Source organism: Arachis stenosperma, chromosome 9, assembly GCF_014773155.1.
Source record: "Arachis stenosperma cultivar V10309 chromosome 9, arast.V10309.gnm1.PFL2, whole genome shotgun sequence".
NCBI lineage: Eukaryota > Viridiplantae > Streptophyta > Magnoliopsida > Fabales > Fabaceae > Arachis > Arachis stenosperma.
This window is the reverse complement of record NC_080385.1, coordinates 147,104,890-147,121,005: the sequence shown is the minus strand read 5'-3', so window position 1 is coordinate 147,121,005 and position 16,116 is coordinate 147,104,890. Positions and strand designations below refer to the sequence as shown.

Sequence of the window (16,116 nt, the reverse complement as noted above, 5' to 3'; positions counted from 1 at the left end):
CTCACAATATATATCTATCCATCTTGCACCCTCTCTTCATAATAATAATACAAATGAAAAAAACCCCATTAACACTTCTTCTCTAGATAGTTCAAAATTCTTCTAAACTTTTTTATTTACTATCACTTCTTGCCAGCAAAGAGATATGAGAGGAGGAATATGCAGTATTCAGCTTCAGGCTCTCACGCCTGAAGCTGCAACTGTTGTCAAGCAGGCAGTTAGTCTCGCGACGAGGAGGGGCCACGCACAAGTGACTCCTCTTCACGTCGCGAGCGCCATGCTGGCTGCATCTGCAGGCCTTCTAAGGAAGGCTTGCCTTCAGTGCCACTCGCACCCGCTTCAGTGCAAGGCGTTGGAGCTCTGCTTCAACGTTGCACTGAACCGGTTGCCGGCGTCCACTCAAAGCCCACTATTGGCACCTCATCACCAGTACTCTTCGACGCCGTCGCTGTCCAACGCGCTGGTGGCGGCGTTCAAGCGCGCGCAGGCTCACCAGCGCCGCGGATCCATTGAGAACCAACAGCAGCAACAACAACACATCTTGGCTTTGAAGATTGAGGTGGAGCAACTCATAATCTCAATCCTTGATGACCCTAGCGTTAGTAGGGTCATGAGAGAAGCTGGTTTCTCAAGCACAGTTATCAAAGCTAGGGTTGAACAAGCTCTTTCAATGGAGGTTTCTTCACAGAAAGAGTCCAAGGAAAGCAGCATAAGGCCTCATCAGCAACAACAAGTTCTTGGTAATGGAAGCAATAACAACAATGTGTCACCGTCTTCTAGACCTTTTGGTCAGTTATTCATCAAAAATGATGATGATGAGGTGGTTAGTGTGTTGAATGAGTTGGTGAAGAGGAGAAGGAACACAGTGATAGTGGGAGAGAGTTTAAGCAATGTTGAAGGAGTAGCGAAGGGAGTGATGGAGAAATTCGAGGTTGGGAATGTTCCAATGGAGTTAAGGTATGTTCAATTTGTGAGCCTTCCTTTGATGTATTTCAGGAACATTTCGAAAGAAGAGGTTGAAAACAAGATGATGGAGATTAGGAGCCTTGTGAGGAGCTATGTTGGGAGAGGGCTTATTCTCTACTTGGGTGATCTCAAATGGTTGTTTGACTTTTGGTCAACCTTTTGTTCTGATGAATCTTCAAAGAACTTGTATTGTTCTTTGGAGCATATGGTTATGGAGATCAAGAAATTGGTGTGTGAGAATAATAATGGTAGTAGGGTTTGGCTTTTGGGGATTTCAAGCTTTAAGACTTACATGAAGTGTAAGATTTCTCATCCTTCTTTGGAATCTATTTGGGAGCTTCATCCTTTCACTATTCCTGTTGGAAGCCTTAGCCTAACTTTAAACTTTGACAGGTAAATTATTATATTCTTTATATTTTCTATTTTCTATTTTCTTATTTTGTTTGTTGTAATTAATTAATGTATGGTTGTTGTTTTAATTATTACAGTGATTTTCAAGGTCAAGAGAGAAGCAATGCATTATTCAAGAACCTAACTTGCTGTAGAGATTGTTCACTAAATTTTGAAAAAGAAGCTCAGAGCATAACCAATAATGTGAGCAGAAAAGTTAGCAGTGTTACTACTACTACCACCTTGCCAACATGGCTCCAAAATTGCAAAAAAGAAGACAAAATTCTCATAATAGAAGATGAGGTTTGTATATACCTTTTGCTACTTCATTTTTAGATTCAAAAAATCAACAAATATTATTAATATTATTATTTTATATAAAAAAAAATATAAAATATTTTATTTTTTATATGAATTTAATTTTAATATACTTCGAGTATAAAAAATAATTTTATATATGCATCTAAAAGAACTAATATTATATATCAAAATTAAATTTTTTATATTTATGAAAAAACAATTTTTGATTCTCTTTTGTTATTTATGCAGCAGGAAAATACAATAAGACTTAAGGAAGTGTGCAAGAAATGGAACTCATTTTGCAATTCAGTTCACAACAACAACAAGAGACAGATTTCATCATCAATTCATGAAAAACCAGTTTTGTTTGGTTCATCAACTCCATCATCTCCAACTTCTGTTTCATCATCACATGAATTATTAGCAAAATCTAACAACACTCATCATCACCAAAGCCAGCACCTAATAAACTGGCCAATCATAAGCATTTCCACTGAGGAAAAAGTAGAACCAATCAGAGAATGTGAGTTACTATACACTGAAAATGGCAGTGATGAAAATTGTTGCTATGATGGCAACAACCTCATCATGTTCATGCCAGATCATAGAGAAGACAATAACAATGACAATGACAATAATGCCCTCCACCCTAAGCCAGATCTCTTGTCAAATCCAAACTCAAGTCCAAACTCAGCTTCTTCAAGTGAAGCAGTTGAAGGCTTAGACAGCACTCAGATGTTCAAAGAACTCAATGCTGAGAATCTCAAGATTCTCTCTGATGCATTGGACAGAAAAGTTCTTCATCTTCAACTTCCACAACACAACAAAGGCAAGATTGTTCATGAGATTGCAAGCACCATCCTTCAATGCAGATCAGGAATGATGAGCAACAAAAACAGATTGGTGAAGAGAGAAGAAGAGAAGCAAGAGACTTGGATGGTGTTCTTGGGTTTGGACCATTCTTCAAATCAAGCCAAGGAGAGTGTCTCAAAGGAGATAGCTAAGGCTGTGTTTGGATCTTATGCTAACTTTGTAACAATTTCCATGAGCAATTTCCTCACTGATGAATCCAAACACTGCAATAAGAAGAAGAGGCCAAGGAATGAGTTTGGAAGCAGTTATCTTCAGAGGTTTGGTGAGGCAGTTAATGAGAATCCTCATAGAGTGTTCTTCATGGAAGATTTGGATCAAGTTGATAACTTTTCCCAAAAGGGTATCAAGAAAGCCATCGAGAGTGGTAGTTTGATGCTTCCTGGTTGTGAATCTGTTCCTCTCAAGGATGCCATTGTCATTTTCAGCTGCGAAAGTTTCTTCAGTTCTTCTTCTGATGAATGCAAAGGCAAAGGGAAAGAGAATGGTGATGATGATGATAACAAGATGGAGGAGAAAAGTTCCATGAGCCTTTGTTTGGATCTGAATATTGCCATTGAAGATGATGCTTCTAGAGGTGGAGACATTATTGGTATCTTAGAGTTAGTTGATAAGCAAATTAATTTTAGTGAACAAGAATTATCATGATATCATAGGATAATAATAATGCATGGAAATAATAATTAAACATTATTATCCTCCTATGACAAATTTGGGTGTTACCTTTCTTTTTTCTTGTTTTATTATGTTTTTCAGTTACACAGATTTTGTGGGGCAAAAAAAAAAAAGTGATTTGCACTTAGCTTTTGTTTAATTTAGTTAGAGATAGATACAACTTATGTAGTATTTCAAGCTTTGTTATGGGGAAATGGTATATTTAGCAATGAGTCTCTCTTTGTATGTATGTGTATATGTTGATGTACTTCAATCTTTTTGAATTAATGCAAACTTTAATTTAATTTAATTAGTATGCTCCTCAGTATGATTATTAGTTAATTAATTATTATTACCTAGACTAACCAAGTTTCTTCATCCTTTTTTTATATATGATGATCCATTCATTATTATGCAATATATAGTAAAGAACATTCAATATTAAAGGGAGAAAAAAAAAGCAGAAGAAATTGATAGATGTATGTGGCACTTCTCTATACCATCAGTCTATCATTCATGTCCTTTATTGTGATATGAATTTTATTATACGACAAAAGATTGCATTGTGTTATTGAAAACAAATTAAAATTTTAATAAAACTCCAGGGCCAATTTTTGGTGCTGATTTTGGTGTTGAACTTGCCTATTTTGTTTTAAATAAGTTTTCAATATTTTAAAATTATTTCTTTTTATATTATTAAAATTATATAATAATTTTTAACTATTTTTAATAAATTAGATATCAAAATTTAGACACCAAATTCATCACTAAAACTCCAGTCCTTACAAATTTCATCACATATTCACATGCATGCATGACAGTGTACTAAATATTTCCCCCACTATGATGTTTGCTGAAAGTGATGTTATTATTTAGGTGAATTAGTACAGAAGTAAGTTTATATATGTTTTCTTTAATAATATGAAAGAGAAATTAATAAAGGTAGAATCCACATTTTGAATAACAATAAAATAATAAAAAATAATTATAAAAGAAATTTATATTCTCTCTCTATACCACTCCAATCTGTATAGTACAGTGCTCCAATTAATTAATATTTAAAATAGTATGTGCATAAAAATTATAAAAAATAAAAGAAGAATAAAAAAGAATCTATATATGTTGAAGTAGAGACCCTAAAATTTGAAATTTAAAAAGTAAATAATAGATACAAAATATGATCATTTGAATATTTAAACGTCAAGAACAAATTGTTAATGTAATTAATTATATAAAAGAGTAAAAATTTTATATCACGTACTTACAGTATTTGGATAATTAGTTGAAAGTAATAATAATAATAATAATAATAATAATAATAATAATAATAATAATAATTAATACAATTTATTACATATACATCAAAAATTAATTATTTATTTAAAATATATATTAAAATATAAAATATATTACTATATATATTTTAATCAATGATTTATTTAAACAACATGAACAATGAATTTTAAAATTGGTCCATTTCAACTAAAAGATATTATACCCTAATTTAATGTTACTAATTAAATTAAAGATTAATTTACTCTTTTAATCCTATTATTCACGTTGTTTAATAATATTGTTGGTTATGTATAATTTTCTATATATTTATACTGTTCTTTACCGTGCAACTAGTATTTTTTTTTTTAGTTGATAATAGTAGTAGGAAATGTATATAAGAGTTTTCCAAATTAGATGCATGTGCGACAATTTTAGTGTTTGTGTTTTGGTTCAGAAAAGTAAGTGTAAAAATTTGCAGGCCTTATTAGACGATAGCTTGTGTTGGATGATAAAACAGGATTTTCGCAGAAACACATGCATGCTTGGCATTCATAAAACTTCTTTGTCAGCATAACGTATAGTACTATTCTTACAGCTTTAGTCATATATACATAGCTAGTACTTATATATAAGATACATCTCTTTCCAAAAAAATAAAAAAAAGTTCTGATTATTGTCTTATTATATGTTAACATTGTCATAAAAATTAAAAATAATCCATGCATCTAATTAAATTAAGAACATTTGTTGGAATATAAAATACATATTAAAATTATATTATGGTTATTTTAGTGATTGATTTTTAATGTGTACGTAATATTTTTAAAATTTTAAACTCGAAATATTATGTTAGCGCAGGATTCAAATTGTGAAGTGAGTAGTATTCTTGCTTATTAATTACTTCACCCAATTCTCATTGTTGGTATTCAAATACACATCTTTTGGAAATATGACTTTAAAAAAAGAAAAGAAATTAAAGGTCTTGGAAAGGTGAATAAAGGAATTATTCATAGCGTAAGCATACTGCAAAGAAAAATCAATGCAACTTGCCCAAAAGTTATTAATAATTATTCATTTTCCAAAATCGTTTTATCAGTGAACTTAGATTATTACATCAACTCGATCGTAGCATATGCTAGTTGGAACTAACTATTCTCATGCATTATATTCTTTTGAAACTAACTATATTCATATATGAGTTTCAGAGTTTGCATTGTTTCCTATATATATTCTGTTCATACCCTGGCCCAATGATAAGGGCCCAGGTCCAACCGAAAGGCCTAATCCAATAGGATAAGCCTTACAAAACACCGACTTTCACATAAGAAGTCGGTGTCAACCACGACTTGGTATGAAGAGGTCGGATGTGAGATTAGCTGGCAGATAAATACTCATTCAAATGAGTAACCGCCCCTAAAATCTCTCTACCCGCCTCATAAAGCCATATCTTAACCTCCCCAAGATAATGGGGACGGTTACCACCCTAAAGATACGGCACTACACCAACGGTGGTTATTGGCTCACCATTATAAATACACTGACGCCCCTCAGGTATCTCTAAGTCCAATACTCTCTAAGACCTGCTTACGCCCTTGCTAACTTAGGCATCGGAGTGTCTTTGCAGGTACCACCCCCCATTCACACGCGAGCACAAGTCGGACGGAGCCTCCCGCGTTGCAGACCTCCCTGGAGTTCTCCTCCATTACGCACTTGGGCCGCCAAACGCCATCCATTGGACTAAATCTCCGGTTACCCACAGTAACATTGGCGCCGTTGCCGGGGACCCGCGAGATCATCCCTCGATGGCAGAAAGATCCCATGAAGAAGGCCATGTCGAGACGGATTCTGAGCAAGAGAATCTAGACATGGGCAATGACAATGAAGACACAGCCCAACATCAAGACAATGATCAACATAGAGAGGGTACCTCCGGAGTAAAGAATCCGAAGGTAAATTCCTCAGATGGGCGTGAATCAGAAAAAGGCGGACCAGCTCACGTAGCTGAACTAATGGGATTGGTCCATAACCGCCTGGAGCAATTGGAACAAGAACGGGAGAGACAAAAGGAAACCGAAAGGTACCTTAAAGAAGAGATGGAACGGCGAAAAGAGTTAGAAAGAAAACTCTTGCAGCTAGAATCCTCTCTCAAGAACTCCCGCGACGAAGGAGAAGACCAACTCCCAGGCGGAGAAGATCCTTTCAGCGAGGACATAATGAGGGCAAAAGTTCCAAGGAACTTCAAAAGCCCTGATATGGACCTCTATGATGGAACTACGGATCCAAAGCATCATCTTAGCAATTTTAAAAGTCGGATGTATCTGGCTGACGCCTCCGACGCTACGAGATGCAAGGCTTTCCCGACCACTTTATTGAAAGCAGCGATGAAGTGGTTCGATAGCCTTCCTCCAAGATCCATCACTAGTTTTGAAGACCTCTCGAGGAAATTCTTGATGAGGTTCTCAATCCAAAAAGATAAGGTAAAACATGCACCGAGCCTCCTGGGAATAAAACAGGAGGTCGGAGAGTCTTTACGAGCCTATATGGAAAGGTTCAACAAGACATGTTTAGAAATCCAAGACCTGCCCACAGAGGCAGTGATAATGGGGTTAGTCAACGGACTCAGAGAAGGCCCTTTCTCACAGTCCATATCTAAAAGACACCCCGTTTCTCTAAGCGATGTACAAGAAAGGGCCGAGAAGTACATCAACATGGAAGAGAACGCAAAACTTAGAGACATGAGTTCACGACCGGGACCTACTTCCTCCTCTAAGGAGAGGGAAAGGGAAGTCAGGAAGAAGGAAGAACCCAGTCTCGAGAGGCCCAGGAAATATCACTCTTATACTCCTCTAAAGACCTCTATAGTGGACGTATACAGAGAGATTTGCAACACTGAGAGGCTGCCACCCCCAAGACCTATTAAAAATAAAAAAGGGGGCAGTCGCAGCGAGTATTGTGAGTACCATAAGATATATGGTCACTCCACCAACGACTGTTACGACCTCAAAAATGTGATAGAAAAGCTGGCTAGAGAAGGTCGGCTTGACAGATATCTCATGGAGAGGTCGGACATCCATGGAAAGAGAAAGCGAGATGATATGGACAGAAGAGATCCTCCGCCACAGACCCCTGAGAGACACATTCACATGATCTCAGGAGGATTTGCGGGAGGTGGGATCACCAAATCTTCTCGCAAAAGACATCTCAAAAGAGTCTACCAAGTCGAGGAAGAGACCCCCGACTTCCCCACTATCTCATTTACAAAAGAAGATGGGCAAGGGATAGTACCCGGACATGATGACCCCGTGGTGATAACTATGATCCTAGCTAATGCCCATCTCCACAGAACCCTAGTAGATCAAGGAAGCTCGGCGGACATCCTTTTCAAGCCCGCCTTCGATAAGCTAGGGTTAGATGAAAAAGAGTTGAAAGCTTACCCCGACACCCTATACGGGTTAGGGGATACGCCAATAAGGCCACTGGGATTTTTACCCCTTCACACCACCTTTGGAAAAGGGGAAAAATCAAGGACTCTAAGCATAGACTTTATAGTCATCGATGAAGGGTCAGCCTACAACGCCCTAATCGGCAGAACTACCCTTAATCGCCTTGGAGCAGTGGTATCAACTCCTCACCTCTGCATGAAATTCCCAACTCCAGGGGGAATAGCAACGGTGAGGGGAGATCAGAAATTGGCGAGGAAGTGCTATAACGAAAGCCTAAATCTGAGAGGAAAAGGCAAAGAAGTCCACACCATAGAGTTGGGTGGAGCAAGAACCAGAGAAGAACTACGACCCCAGCCGGGAGGAAAAACCGAAGAGATACAAGTCGGTGAGGAGGAAGGAAAAAACACCTACATAGGAGCCAACCTGGGGGAAGCCCTGAAACAAAGGTTGGGGGAACTCCTAAGAGCTAATTCCGACCTCTTCGCCTGGAAGGCTTCCGACATGCCCGGGATTGATCCCGAGCTTATGTCCCATAGGCTCTCGGTTTACCCAGGGTCCCGACCTGTACAGCAAAGAAGGCGCAAGCTCGGCCCAGAACGAACCTCAATAGTAGAGGAACAAGTACAGGCGCTCCTGGAAGCCGGCTTTATCAGAGAGGTCAAATACCCAACGTGGCTAGCCAATGTAGTGCTAGTCAAGAAACAAAATGGTAAATGGAGAATGTGCGTCGACTATACCGACTTGAATAAGGCGTGTCCTAAGGACCCTTATCCTCTACCGAGTATTGATACCCTGGTAGACTCCAGTTCAGGGTACCAATACCTATCATTCATGGACGCCTACTCGGGATATAACCAGATCCCGATGCATGAACCCGACCAGGAGAAAACATCATTCATCACACCAAAAGCCAATTATTGCTACGTGGTCATGCCATTCGGACTGAAGAATGCAGGAGCCACGTACCAAAGGCTGATGAACAAAGTGTTTTCCTCCCATTTAGGGAGCCTAATGGAGGTATACGTCGACGACATGTTAGTAAAAACCAAACAAGAAGTCGACCTCTTAACCGACCTCTCACAAGTCTTCGACACTATAAGGTTGCATGGGATGAGATTAAATCCCGCAAAATGCGCCTTCGCAGTAGAGGCAGGGAAATTTCTAGGCTTCATGCTAACACAAAGAGGGATTGAGGCCAATCCCGACAAGTGCAGAGCCATCCTAGAAATGAAGAGCCCGACTTGTTTAAGAGAGGTTCAACAGCTCAATGGCCGACTTGCAGCCCTCTCCAGATTTATGGCAGGATCGGCACTAAAATCCCTTCCATTATTCTCCCTGTTAAGGAAGGGATGCCAGTTTGAATGGACTCTGGAATGTGAGGAGGCATTCCAAGAGTTCAAAAAATTCTTAAGCCAACCTCCTATCTTGACCCGACCAATACCGGGAAAAGACCTCGTCCTATACCTATCCGTCGCAAACAGGGCTGTCTCATCAGCCCTAATCACAGAAGACGAGGTCGGTCAACACCCGGTCTACTTTACCAGTAAGGTTCTACAAGGCCCTGAGCTAAGGTACCACAAACTAGAGAAGTTTGCCTACTCCTTAGTGATAGCCTCACGAAGGCTACGACCTTACTTTCAGGCTCATACAATAAGAGTCCGTACAAATCAACCCATGAAGCAAATCCTTCAAAAGACGAATGTTGCAGGGAGAATGGTTCAATGGGCGATAGAACTCTCCGAGTTTGATTTAAGATACGAAACTCGGACTGCAATTAAAGCCCAGTGCCTCGCCGACTTCATTGCAGAATACGCAGGTGAACAAGAGGAAAAACCGACTACATGGGAACTCTATGTAGACGGATCCTCCAACAAGACAGGGAGCGGCGCAGGCATAATATTGGTAGATGAAAAAGGGACCCAGATAGAGGTCTCCTTGAAATTTGAATTTCCGGCTTCAAACAATCAGGCAGAATATGAAGCCTTGATAGCCGGATTAAAGCTAGCAGAAGAAGTTGGCGCTACAAAGGTGATGATCTACAGCGACTCACAAGTGGTGACTTCCCAAATAAGTGGAGAGTATCAGGCAAAGGACCCCAATATGAAGAAATACTTGGAAAAAACCTTGGAACACCTCGGGCGCTTTGCGGAAACCGAGGTTAAGCACATAACTCGGGATCTAAATAGCAGAGCTGACGCCCTATCCAAGTTAGCAAGTACCAAACCCAGAGGAAACAATAGAAGCCTGATCCAGGAAACCCTCCAAGAACCCTCGGTATCAAAAACAGAGGATCAACAAAAGGTACTTGAGGTAGTCGGCCTAAACCTCGGATGGATGAACCCCTTAGTCGAATACCTGAAGTTCGACATCCTCCCCAAAGAGGAGAAAGAGGCTAAAAAGATCCGAAGGGAAGCACAACATTATACTTTGATGAGAAATGTCCTTTACAGAAGAGGGATATCAACGCCATTACTAAAGTGCGTACCGACCTCAAGAACCACCGAGGTGTTGGAGGAAGTACATAGTGGGATCTGCGGAAACCATCTCGGAGCGAGGTCGCTGGCCAGAAAAGTGATCCGAGCAGGATTCTATTGGCCGACCTTGCAGAGAGATGCAACAGACTTTGTGAAAAAATGCCAGCCATGTCAGACGCATGCAAATTTCCACGTGGCTCCACCAGAAGAGCTCATCAGTATAACTTCCCCCTGGCCCTTCGCAAAATGGGGAATGGATTTGTTAGGTCCTTTTCCCCAAGCACCAGGGCAAGTCAAATACTTGATCGTGGGAATAGATTACTTCACAAAGTGGATAGAAGCAGAACCACTAGCTACTATCACCGCTCAAAGAAGTCGCAGGTTCCTCTACAAAAACATTATCACAAGGTATGGAATACCTTATTCCATCACCACGGATAATGGGACTCAGTTCACCGACGCCTCCTTCAGAAGTTTTGTAGCCAGTATGAAAATCAAACATCAATTCACCTCGGTAGAACACCCACAAGCCAATGGGCAAGCCGAGGCAGCTAACAAAGTCATACTGGCAGGACTGAAGAAGAGATTACAGGGAGCAAAGGGAGCTTGGGCTGACGAGCTCCCCCAAGTGCTATGGGCTTATAGGACGACCCCCCAATCCGCCACAGGAGAAACACCCTTCCGACTAGTCTACGGCGTAGAAGCCATGATTCCTATAGAAATCAGTGAGCAAAGCCCAAGGGTAATTCTTCATGATGAGGTCGGAAATGTACAGGGGCACAAAGAGGAGCTCGACTTGCTCCCCGAAGTCCGAGAGAACGCCCAGATAAGAGAAGCGGCATTAAAGCAAAGGATGACTACCAGATACAACAAGAAAGTCATTCGAAGAACATTCGCCGCAGATGACCTGGTCCTAATTAGAAACGACATTGGGGTCAACAAATCAGGAGATGGAAAGCTCGCCGCAAATTGGAAAGGGCCATACAAAATCAAGGAAGTCTTAGGGAAAGGTTATTATAAAATAACCGACCTGGATGGCACTGAGCTACCAAGGTCGTGGCATGCTTGTAATATGAAAAGGTACTACAGCTAGAAGCGAACTCTACTCCCTGATGTACTCTTTTCCCAGCTTCACGATTTTTTCCCAAAAAAGGGTTTTTTCTGGAGAGGGGTTTTTAACGAGGCATCATAGTAGAGGCTAAGGGAAAATATACTGTCAAGACCCTTAGTAGCAAAAAGGTACCTTCCCGATTAATAAAGATCTTTTTTATTCATATGTCTCTATTAAATATCCTCCTTTATTTTTCTAAGTCTTTCTACGAAACGCGCCGACTTAAGCTCGACAAAGCGTGAAAATCCCATGAACCGACCTAGATGGTCGTTAGGATAAAACGACGAGGTACAAGTCGGTGTAAAGAGGTTATATAAGTCGATCGTAAAAAACTCGGGAATCAACCCGACTCATAAGTCAGAAAGTGATCCCGAGTAAGGAAACTTGGAAAACTTTGATCCACAGATCGGAGTATAACACCGAGTAAGAAGAAAAACGCATCGCAAAAATAACCTAAGTCATAAAAACTCACTAAAGCAAAGTCGAGTATGAAGGATAACAAAAGAGACATGACAACCCGAAAAGTTTAAAGCTTGCATACAAGCCTTTCCACGAAAAAGGCTCGAGAAAATAATACAAGCTAACAAAAGGTTTTTTCGAAAAGATCAAACATATCCGAAACAGAAAAGCATGTACACACGCAAAGTAACTTAAACCCTTATCCAAAAAGGGCATTTATTTTGTTTAAAACCCTTATCCAAAAAGGGCAACGAACAGAATATTTTGTTTACGGCCCTAAAAGGCCAGAAGGAAATTGTTCACAACCACTAGCAAATAAATAGAAGTTTAAAAAAGAGGGGACCCACAGGCCGGGCCCCCATATATAGCCACAAAGATAAGAAGTCATTTTTTAGACAAAGTAGAGGAATCACCACCACCAGGAGGAACACCACCAGGACCGGGAGGAGGAACGGAGGAAGAACCCGAGGCATCCGTAGGACGAGGAGGAGACTCGATAATTCTCTGTCCCCGAGTCTTCAGGTCTGACTCGGAAATGACCTCGGGAATGGGAAGATAAACAATGGCGCCGTCAATAACCACCTTGTCAGGATGTAGTGGAGAAAGGTCCAAGTCGGGAGCGATAACTCTGACTTGTTCCAAGAAAATTCTCCAAGACTCCTCGGCACCATCGGCGATAGAGTCCTCCAACTCGGCGTATGCGTTCCGAGAATTCAGCAAGTCCTTCCTCACGGCCACAATATCTTGAAATAAGCTGTGATAGCTATCTTGCGCCGTCTTCCTCAGATTAGCCTCCAAAGTACATTGGGCCCGTAGCTTACCCTCCTCCTCCTTCAGGTGATCCCTCTCCTTCCTCAACTTATCTCTCTCCTCCTTTAGCTCCTTCTCATGTCTTTCAAAAATACGAAGCCTCCCCTCCAACTCCTCAACCCTCGAGGTTGCACCCAAGGAGCTAAGGGGAGCCTTCTCAAAAATGTCTTAAAGTTTGCCACAAACACCCGCCGTCCTAAAACTCTCCTCGGCCATGGTGGTAAGGTGGTTTCGAACAGAAACATCATCCATATGTATAAAAGGATAGATGTTCTTTCGGACGAATGCCATAGCATCCGCCTTAACCCTACCATCGAAAGAAGAAGAGCCAGACTCTGAAGTCTTGCGCTTCTTCTTCTCGGGTTCGGAGAGAATTTGGGCAGAGGGGGGTGGTCGCGGCAAACTCGAGGAAGAGATAACAATAGGTTGAGTAGGAGTGCCAGTATTCGTAGGAGGAGGAGGTAGAGGGGGAGGAGAGGTGACCGCCCCGGACCTAGCCCGGGACTTCGCCTTGGCCTCCCGGACCCTTTGGTAGGCCTCTTGAGCATTCTTCTTCGCCATATCTACAAAAGAAAACAAATAACAAAAGTTACAAGTCGGTAAAATATAAGTCGGCGAAAACTACTCGGAAATAAAGAATGCATGCACTACCTATTTGAGATTGAACGAAAGTCGGTGTTCCCTGAAGAATTTTTCTGGTATCCAAATATGGAGCCCTCCCCCAAGCTTCTCGGAAAAACCCCACAATGGCCGCCTCCACCTCGTCTAGGTCATCTAGACCAATCTTTTCGCAAGGAGTGGCCGGCAACCAGTAAAGGGGAAAGCGATGGGAGGAATGCTCGTCCAGAAAAAAGGGGTGGTGGCCCTCTACAGCTTGAACCTTGAAGAAGAAGTTTTTGAAGTCGTGAAAAGATTCGTCAAAAAGGGTGAAAATCCTCCGACCTTGAATGGCTCGGAAGGATACCCATTGTTGTTTGTTGTTTAGCCCACTAAAGGGCTTAGTCATATGGAAAAGATAAAAGAAAATTCTCAAGGAAGTCGGAAAGTCCAGAGCGTGGCTTATAAACTGGTAAATCTTCAAAAAACCCCATGAATTGGGGTGGAGTTGAGTAGGGGCAACCTTACAGTGGTGCAAAACGGATATCTCGAAATCAGAGAAAGGAAGGAAAACACCCAAACGGGTGATCATACATTCATACATGAAGAAAAAATGAGGGGCCGCCTCATTAGCTCTCTCAAAACAGACCCGGTCTTCAGGACCCGGGACTATCAGTTCATATTTGGGCTCGTCCTCGTCCGAAGTACAGAGCCTATGATGAGTACGAAGGTGGGTGATGAACTCAGCGTCAACCAACGGTTCCTCCGCAAGGACCGTATCGTCAACCCACTGAGAAAGAATGTCTACAGAAGCCATTTTTTATATAAAGAAGAAAGTGGCAGAAAACCTACAAAAAGGAAAAAAGAAAAAGAAAATCAAAAAATACGGCCACTAAAGAAGAGAGATTCGAAACTAGAATCTACAGGTCAACCTATCTACTCGCAAAACAAAACATGCAAACATAAAGCATGGCATGAAAAAAGCAAAACTAACCTTTATCCGAAAATGGAGGTTGGAGAAGAACAGAAGTCTTCGAACGCAAGGATGTAGTACGAACAAGATAAGGAGAAAGTTTGAAAGATTGCAGAAACGGAAAATGGAAAGAGAGGGAAAGTATTTATAAAAAAGGCTAAGGGGCATAATGGTAAAAAAGCGAGGCAGTCATTAATGAGACTGCACCGTTACCAAAGCCCTCAATCCCTAAATGATCCCTCAACGGACACGACGCTTGAATTGACGTAACTGTCAGAAATCAAAGGTTGCGAAAATCACGTCGGTTTCCAAGATCCGTATTCTCTCAAATAAGTCGACTACGAACCCGAGCTAAATACTTGAACCCAAACTTTAAAGAAAATTTGGGCTCAAGTAGGGGCACTGTTCATACCCTGGCCCAATGATAAGGGCCCAGGTCCAACCGAAAGGCCTAATCCAATAGGATAAGCCTTACAAAACACCGACTTTCACATAAGAAGTCGGTGTCAACCACGACTTGGTATGAAGAGGTCGGATGTGAGATTAGCTGGCAGATAAATACTCATTCAAATGAGTAACCGCCCCTAAAATCTCTCTACCCGCCTCATAAAGCCATATCTTAACCTCCCCAAGATAATGGGGACGGTTACCACCCTAAAGATACGGCACTACACCAACGGTGGTTATTGGCTCACCATTATAAATACACTGACGCCCCTCAGGTATCTCTAAGTCCAATACTCTCTAAGACCTGCTTACGCCCTTGCTAACTTAGGCATCGGAGTGTCTTTGCAGGTACCACCCCCCATTCACACGCGAGCACAAGTCGGACGGAGCCTCCCGCGTTGCAGACCTCCCCGGAGTTCTCCTCCATTACGCACTTGGGCCGCCAAACGCCATCCATTGGACTAAATCTCCGGTTACCCACAGTAACATATTCTTTGACTACTTTTTCATTTTGCACTCCTAATATCACTTCAAAATATAAAAGGAACAATAATGATAATATATAATAAAAGAATATTGAACAGAATGTAACAAAATATATATACCACCAATGCAAGTTGGAAAAAAAAAAGAAAAAAAAACTTCCGCTGAAAAATATATACAATTTAAAGAGAGAGTTTCTAAATCCCATGCATTATATTGGCCATTATTATTCTCCAATAATTAATAATCACAATCTTGTTTGATTAGCTAAGCATACTGAACATTAATTAATTTTAAGATATGCTTATTATGTTAAATATTTTTGCAAAAATCATTTTAGGTTAACAGTCGTCTTTCAAATATATATTTTTTCGATGCACTTATTACCATTAAAAAGATTTATACTATTAATTAGACAGCTTTTTAAGTAATGAATTAAAAAATTGATTATTTTATTAATGTAATAATATGCGATTAATTATTTGTATAAAACTATTTTAAATTGAGGATGTATGAAAATTAAATTTATGCATATTGCCTACAATTAATAAAGGTACTCAAAATTTTCAAATTTGAGAAAGTACTTCTTCATGTCTAGTGGACTAGCAAAATAAAGCATGCCTTTTGTTAAGCATTCTTTTAGGCATTGTTAACTCTTTCTTTAAGTTATAACTACTAATTAATAATAGCTAGCATAACAATGATGGATTTTTATTCTTTTTATTTAATTTTTGTCCTTTATCTTTTCTTTTTTTTTTCTTTTTTTTTCACCAATTTTTTTCTTTTCCTCAAAAGAGTGAATAGGTGAAAGCAAAGTTACAATGAAACTATGAAGTGGACCAAGTCTCTTGCTAGCAAAGTGGC

General features: G+C 40.2%; 1 protein-coding gene across 2 annotated transcripts; it reads left to right on the top strand.

The window, feature by feature from the left end:
* The first annotated feature begins 63 nt into the window (after positions 1-63).
* Positions 64-3,408, top strand: LOC130950932 (protein SMAX1-LIKE 3-like). 2 transcript variants are annotated; one of them, XM_057879535.1, is made up of 3 exons: positions 64-1,359; positions 1,455-1,659; positions 1,909-3,408. In XM_057879535.1, exons 1-3 carry the CDS (start codon positions 146-148, stop codon positions 3,172-3,174), a joined length of 2,685 nt encoding a protein of 894 aa, XP_057735518.1. In that variant the 5' UTR covers positions 64-145; the 3' UTR covers positions 3,175-3,408. The 2 variants fall into 2 exon arrangements, with proteins under 2 accessions (XP_057735518.1, XP_057735517.1); XM_057879534.1 differs by having other exon boundaries at positions 1,906-3,408.
* The last annotated feature ends 12,708 nt before the right edge of the window (positions 3,409-16,116 follow it).